This window comes from Geospiza fortis, unplaced genomic scaffold (assembly GCF_000277835.1).
Source record: "Geospiza fortis unplaced genomic scaffold, GeoFor_1.0 scaffold178, whole genome shotgun sequence".
NCBI lineage: Eukaryota > Metazoa > Chordata > Aves > Passeriformes > Thraupidae > Geospiza > Geospiza fortis.
This window is the reverse complement of record NW_005054466.1, coordinates 502918-511019: the sequence shown is the minus strand read 5'-3', so window position 1 is coordinate 511019 and position 8102 is coordinate 502918. Positions and strand designations below refer to the sequence as shown.

General features: G+C 44.3%; 1 protein-coding gene across 1 annotated transcript in view; it reads left to right on the top strand.

Annotated features, from left to right (window-relative positions):
• Window positions 1-389: 389 nt before the first annotated feature.
• The window catches only part of SNAP47 (synaptosome associated protein 47), a 10939-nt gene continuing 3226 nt past the window's right edge, over window positions 390-8102 (top strand). The window contains exons 1-3 of the mRNA XM_005428005.3: window positions 390-938; window positions 3048-3532; window positions 7776-7897. Coding sequence (XP_005428062.1) covers window positions 445-938; window positions 3048-3532; window positions 7776-7897 — 1101 coding nt within the window. The 5' untranslated portion in view covers window positions 390-444. The remainder of the gene's footprint in view (window positions 939-3047; window positions 3533-7775; window positions 7898-8102) is intronic.

The following is an 8102-nucleotide window of genomic DNA, read 5'->3' as shown; positions in this document are numbered from 1 at the left end:
TCCTGGATTCCCCTTGGTACTTTTTGGTCTGTAGGAAGCTGAGATGAGCTGGGAATGGGAATATTCCAGGATATGAATGGAATTCTTGGTGAAATGCATGGCCAGGGATGTTGATAGCTCTTTCCAAAAGAAATCTGGAATTCTGGGATATTGTGGATTTTCTTCAGTACCTGTTGATCTGCGGGAAACTAAGGATGAGCTGGGGATAGGAATATTCAAGATATGAATGGAATTCTTGGGAAAATGCATGACGATCTTTTCCAGAGCGAATATTCCTTTGGTTAGAAATGCTTCCCAAATTCCTTGGATATCCAGCTGAACAGAGCCAGGAAAAATTCACGTGTGTTTATTCAGGATTCCTGCTTTTTTTCCCCTTGGATTTTAGTGTCTCCCGCTGGATTGGAGAGCGTTTCCCCGGGAGAGGAGGCCGGGCAGAGCGAGCTGATGAACGAGGACATCCGGATCCATTCCTGGCCTTGCTCCTACTACCTGGACACCAGCAAACAATGGATCCCCGGGAAGCTCTCCCTGACTCCCACTTCCATCAGATTCACGGCTGACAAAACGGGAGAGCTCCTGGTGGATTTCCATCTTTCCGGGATCAGCGAGATCAAGAAGGAATCTTCCCATTTAATCTTCAGCTCCCTCACCGTCCTGGAGAAGGGCACCAAGCACTGGTTCAGCTCCCTGCATCCCAACAGGAATGTGGTGTTCAACATCCTGGAGCATTTCTGGAGGGAGCAGCTGGTGTCCAGCCAGGAGGCCGGAGCGGGAGCGGCCTCGGAGTCCAGCAAGGGCAGGGAATTAACAGGAATGTTGGAGGGATCCCAGAAACGCCTGGAGGACACGGCCAAAGTGCTGCATTCCCAGGGGGAACAGTTCGACAACATCATGAGGGGACTTCACAAGATCGAGGGGGACATGGATGTGGCTGACAGGTTTGGAATGGGAACCTTCCCGCAGCTGGGAATGGTTTGATGGGCCGGGAATTTCTGGGGGAGGTCTTTGGGAAATGAAACTCTGGATTTTTTCATTGGAAGGATGGAGCAGCTCCATGAGGAAACACTGAGGGAGTTGGGAATGCTCAGCTGGAGGAGGGGAAAATGCAGGGAGAGCTCAGAGCCCCTGGCAGGGCCTGGAGGGGCTCCAGGAGAGCTGGAGAGGGACTGGGGACAAGGCATGGAGGGACAGCACACAGGGAATGGCTCCCAGTGCCAGAGGGCAGGGATGGATGGGAGATTGGGAATTGGGAATTCCTGGCTGGGATGGAATTCCCAGAGCAGCTGTGGCTGCCCCTGGATCCCTGGCAGTGCCAAGGCCAGGCTGGAGCAGCCTGGGGCGGTGGGAATTCCCTGCCCATGGAATGGGATCATCCTTGGGATCCCTTCCAATCCAAACCTTTGTGCCCGTGGGCTCAGGGGATGTTGGGAATTCAGCTCTGGGAATTCAGGAGTGCCCCAATCTCCTTCCTCCTGCCCGTGCCCTGCTCCAGAGGAATAAAACCGCGATAAGAGCAGGGTCTGCAGTGCCCATCCCTGCTGCCATTCCTGGGAAATCCGGAGCTGTGCCGGCTTCTTTCCTGCCTTTTCCTTCCCGCCCTTTTTCCCACCATCTTTCCCTCACGATTTTTTCCCCGCCTTTTTTGTTTCCCTCTGTTTTTTCCTTTCCCGCCCTTTTTTCCTGCCCTTTTTCCCTCACCAATTTTCTCCCCTCATGATTTTTCCCCGCCATTTTTGTTTCCCTGTTTTTTCCCTTCCCTATCTTCCTGCTCTTTTTTTCTTTCCCACCCTTTTTCCCTCACCATTTTTTTCTCCACTATTTTTGTTTCCCTCTGTTTGTTCCTTTCCCGCCCTTTTTCCCTCACCATTTTTGTCCCTCATGATTTTCCCCCACCATTTTTGTTTCCCTCTGTTTTTTCCTTCCCTTTTTCCCTTCCCCACCCTCTTTTCTTCCCTACCTTTTTCCCCACAGCTTCCCTGGAAATCCTTTGCCTTGATTTTCTAGGAATATCCCCAAGCCTTTAAAACACTTTGGATTTAACAGGAAAGAAACTGGGATTGGGAATTCTGGGCGAGCTTGTGGCAGGATTGGAATATCCAATATTCCAACACCCAGGGAAAAGCAGGAATTGTCAGGAGTGGGAACAGCTGGGGCTCCCTGGGAATATTTGTGCCAACTATTTCCTTATCTTGGAGCCCTCTGGATAAAATTCCATCAGGAGTGAGGGGAATGCAGCTCTGGAGCACGAGGAGAGGAATGGGAAAGGACTCCGAGTGTGGGAAGGGACTTGGAATTCCACGGATTCAAGGGTGGCTAAACATTACCCAGCTTGGAGCTGCAGCAGGGAATTCCAGAGGGCTCTTCCCAGTTTTTATTGAATTTATGGAGCAGGGAATTCCTGGGAGTATCCCAAGGTTTTAATGGACTTAAAACGCGGAATGAAAACAGAATTAAATTGGGATTTTAGGGATGATTGTTGTCAGTTTTCCATTGAAAAAAAGGGGAATATTTTCCTTGTCCTCAGAGCAGGAGCTGAACCTGAACAATTCCAGCCCTGGCTCCCTTCCCTGTTTGCTGGGAATGTTTTCCTTAGGGAGCTGCCCCAACACTGCTGGAAAGGTGGGGTCTGGACACTTCTGGGAAGTTCCTGCTGGATTTTGGAGCCTCAAGCTGGAATTTTTAGTGTTTTATCTGGGAATTTGGGTGTGGAGCAAAGCAAGAGGCATCAGGCTGAGGGGGTGAAGGAAAAGGAGCAGGAAAAGGCCTTGGAAATGGTGATGGATGGTCAGGAGTGGGAATATTAAGGAGCAGACACATGGAAATGGGCCTGGAAAAATCCACTTCCATTCCTTCCTTCCCAGCTGGGATTCTGGGAGTTTTTCCAATGGATTATGAGGAGAAGGTGGGGTTTGAACCACCTGCATCCTGGGAAATCGTGGATGCGTTTGAGGAGGGATTAAGGAATTTCCGTGGCTGTGGGCATTTCCTTGGAACTGCTGGAATATCCGTAGCTTTTCCCTCTCCCAACCCTCCCTTCCCTCTTCCAGGCTGTTGACAGAGCTGGAATCCCCCTCCTGGTGGCCCTTCAGCACCAAACTCTGGAAAACGCCTGTGGAAGCGAAGCCCAAGGAAACCCCCGCGGCTCCGGATGCCAGAAGCCAGGAGGGAATCCTGCTGCGAATCCCCGTGATCATCACGCACAGGACAGATTCCAGCGCCAAACCCGGCAAACTCACGGTGCTTCCCTCGGGCCTGGAGATCCAGGATTGCAATTCCCAGCTCCTGCACCGCTTCGAGGCGCGCGACGTGGACGACATCTGGGTGCACACTCCCTACGAGATCAGCGTGCGGCAGAGGTTCATCGGCAAACCCGACACCTCCTTCCGGCTCCTGGCCGCGCGCATGCCCGAGGCCATCCCCATCCTCGAGATGCAGTTCAGCAAGAAAATCCAGTTCTTGGAGGATGCTCTTGGATTTGCCGGAGCCAGGAAGTCCCCTCAGGCGGATCTGGGAACGTCCATCTGGCAGGCAGGTGGGTGACAGCAGGTTCCGGATTCCAAAGGTTTTTCCAAGGAATATTCCAGAGGCAAATTGGCCCTGCAGTGAGTCATGGTGGATGCATGGTGGATTTATCCATGGTGAGGGTAAATCCAAGGAATAAACTCTAGGGTAGCTTCAGAGCCTTTTTGCCTGGAATTAATTCCCAGCTGGAAGAGAATATTCAGTAGCCAATAATTAATACCCAATAATTGCTATCCAATACCCAGTAATTAATATCCAGTGTCCCTTATCTAATATCCAGTGTTTAATATCCAGTGTCCAGTGGTTAATATCCAATATCCCATATCCAGTATCCGATGTTTAATATCAGGTGGATTTGGGAATGTCCATCTGGCAGGCAGGTGGGTGCCAGGGGGTTCCGGGCTCCAAAGGTTTTCCAAGGAATATTCCAGAAGCAAATTGGCCTCCAATATCCCATATCCAGTGTTCAGTGTTAAATATCAGGTGGATTTGGGAACGTCCATCTGGCAGGCAGGTGGGTGACAGCAGGTTCCGGATTCCAAAGGTTTTTCCAAGGAATATTCCAGAGGCAAATTGGCCCTGCAGTGAGTCATGGTGGATGCATGGTGGATTTATCCATGGTGAGGGTAAATGCAAGGAATATACTCTAGGGTAGCTTCAGAGCCTTTTTGCCTGGAATTAATTCCCAGCTGGAAGAGAATATTCAGTAGCCAATAATTAATACCCAATAATTGCTATCCAATACCCAATAATTAATATGCAGTATCCCTTATCTAATATCCAATATCCAGTGTTTAATATCCAATATCCCATATCCAGTATCCCATGTTTAATATCAGGTGGATTTGGGAACATCCATCTGGCAGGGAGGTGGGTGCCAGGGGGTTCCAGGCTCCAAAGGCTTTCCCAAGGAATATTCCAGAGGCCATGGTGAGTGAGTCCATGATAAATCCAAGGAATAAATTCCAGGTGGCTTCAGAGCCTTTTTCCTAGAGTTAATTCCCAGCTTAGCACCCAATAATTGCTATCCAATACCCAATAATTAATATGCAGTATCCCTTATCTAATATCCAATATCCAGTGTTTAATATCCAATATCCCATATCCAGTATCCGATGTTTAATATCGGGCGGATTTGGGAACGTCCATCTGGCAGGCAGGTGGGTGCCAGGGGGTTCCAGGCTCCAAAGGTTTTTCCGAGGAATATTCCAGAGGCCATGGTGAGTGAGTCCATGATAAATCCAAGGAATAAACTCCAGGTGGCTTCAGAGCCTTTGGCACTGCTGCTGCTTTTCCAGGAGTTGATTCCCAGCTGGAAGGGAATAGCCAATATTCAATAGCCAATAATTAACACCCAATAATTGCTATCCAATACCCAATAATTAATATCCAATAAATAATAACTAGTATTTAATATCCAGTATCCCATATCCAGTAGTCAGTATTCAATATCCTATATCCAGTATCGCAAATCCAATAATTAATATCCAGAATCCCATCTACAACATCTGACATTTAATATTCAGTATCCCATATCCAATATTCCATACCCAATATTCAGTATTTAATATCCAATACCCAATAATAATATCCAATAATTAATACCCCATATTTAATATCCAATATCCCATATCCAATATTCAATATTCAGTATCCCGTATTAAATCTCCCATATCCAATATTTCATATCTGGTATTCAGTATTTAATAATGGATATTCCATATTCTATATCAAATGTTTAATATCCAGTATTCCATATAAAATATCCAATACCCAATAATTAATATCCAGTATTTAATATCCAATAATGAATACCCAGTGTTTAATATCCAATATCCCATATCTAGTAGTCGGTATTCAATATCCAATAGCCAGTATCCCATATCCAACATCCAGTATTTAATATCCAATATCCCATGGCCAACATCTGATATTCAGTATCCCCTATTTAATATCCCATATCCAATATTTCATATCTGGTATCCAGTATTTAATAATGGATATTCCGTGTTCTATGGCCAATGTTTAATATCCAATATGCAACACCCAATCATTAATATCCAGTAATTAATACCCAGTATTTATTAGCCAATATCCCATATCCACTAGTCAATATCCAATATTCAGCGTGTAATATTCAATATTCCATAGTCAATGTTTAATATCCCACGTGCAATATTTAATATCTCACATCCTATTTCCAATATCCCATATACAAGAATCAATATCCCACATCCAATATCCATATCAAATATCCCATATTCCATATCCCATATCAAATATCCCATGTTCAATATCCCATGTCCAGTATCCCATGTCCAGTATCCCATATCCAATATCCCATATCCAATATCAAATATCCCATATCCAATTTCCAATATCCAATATCCCATATCCAATATCCCATATCCAGTATTTATCCTAAACCTTTAATTCCCTTAAATCCTGAACACTTTCCCCAAATATCCAGGAATCTTGAATTAAAACATGGGATAAACCTGATTTTCCCATACTAAAAACCCCAGGATTTTGATATTAGACAAGTCCAGGTGTGGGAATTCCAGAGATTTTGGAATAATTTTAAGAAAACTTTGGAGACTGAAAATTCCCAAGAAGAAAATTGACATTCTCTACAACTAATCCTAAAATTCCAGGATTGGTTTTTTAACCAACCTTGGGAATTTTCAACAGCTTGGAATTTATTCCTCCCAACATCCCTGAATCCTTTTTTTATCCTAATTTTTAATCCCAAAGGAACCAATCGAAGATGGATCCAGTACCAAAGATGGAAAACTGGAATAAATTCATAAATCCACCAATTTCTGCATGAAATTCCAGCAGGGAAGGGGAATATCCTGGTTTTGAGGAATATTCCAGCTTGGAAAAGCTGCTGGATTTTTAAGGAAGTAAATTTTGGCCTCTGGAATTTCCTGTTGTCCCAAAAATTTCCCAGTTCCTGACGGAATTCCAGGAAATAATTGGATCTCCAGCCCTTTTCTAGAGGTTTTCCTGCTGTTTTCCAGCTGGATTTTGTTCTCCTTCCCTGGTTAATTTGGAAAACTTAGGGAAGCAGAGAGGAGCTGATGGAAATCCTGATTTTCCAGGTTTTTTCGTGTTTTCCTTGGATTTGTCACCATTCCCATTCCGTCACAAGGTGGCACTCACGGACTGCGTGGGATTCTTTGAGATTTTTTCATGGAAAACTGAATTTTTTTCCTTATTTTTTCTTCTTTTTTCCCTTTTTGTCAAATCAGGAGGGGAAAAAAATGTTTTTTCTGTTCCCCCCTGTGTGTTTTCCAATAGGGAACTGATCCAAGGATTTTTGGGATAAAAATCCCTGCAGGGCATGGAAATCTCTGGGAAAATTCTGGATTTTCCCTCAAAACTGCCACAATCCCACCTGGATCTTTTGTTTACACCAACTCTGCCTTCAGTTTATGCCTAAATTTATAGAAATTCCCAAAAAAGTCCATTTTGGCTTCCTTCCGTGCGGAAACAGAATTTAGGGAATTATTTTTATCTGATAATTACTGGCTATTTTATTTTAAAATATTATTTATTTATTTATTATCATTTATATAATAACAACAATAATAACAATAATAATAATTTCTGGAATAATTTTTTTTTTATTCTGGAATAATTTTTTTCTGGAATTTTTAAAGCTACTTTACACTTTTTCCCAGTGGTTTTTTTTGGGATAAACACTGAAATTTTGGAGCAGCTTTGATCCAGTTGTATCCCAAAAAACAGCTGAGAATTCCCGTGAATCCCCACATTCCAAATGATCCTGTTTTCCAAAGGCTCACTAAATAAGAAATAAAAAAAAAAAAAGACTTAAAAAAGAAAATAACATAACGTAAATAACATAAAAAATAAAAATAAAATAACAAAACGTGAAATGAAATAAAATGAAGAAAAAATAAAAGAGAAAAAATAAAGAGAAAATTTTAAAAAAGAGAAAAATAAAGAGCAATTGTAAGGAATACACTTTGAGTATTCCCAGAATACCAGAATTTAATGGGAAGAATTGGATCCTGGGCATTCCCAAATTTCCATGGAGCAAAGCACAACTCAACCACTCTGATCCCAGAATTCCAGCACGATCCTTAAGGATTCCATGAGCAGCAATTCCGTTATCCCAAGCTACCCTTGGACATTCCCAGGGATTCCCCAGCTTCTCTGGGAATTCCCTGAAGCTTCCCCTCCTTTCCAGGCAGGAGTTTTTCCTTAATGTGGAATTTCTCTGGCAGCCACGGGATTCCTGGGAGCCGCGATGAATCCCGGATCGCCGGCGGGAAGCGCCGAAGGGCCGGACAAGGAGCAGGTGCAGCTGCAGAAAGTATCCCAGGAGGAAGCCAAGGAGCTCCGACAGGTAAAGATGGGGATGGAATTCCCCAGAATTAATTCCCAGAATGACCAGGTTGGAAGAGACCTTCAAGGTCATGGAGTCCAACCCAGCCCCAACAGCTCAACTCAACCCTGGCACCCAGTGCCACATCCAGGCTTTGTTAAACACACCCAGGGATGGGCACTGCCCCACCTCCCCGGGCAGCCATTCCAGAACTTTATCACTCTTT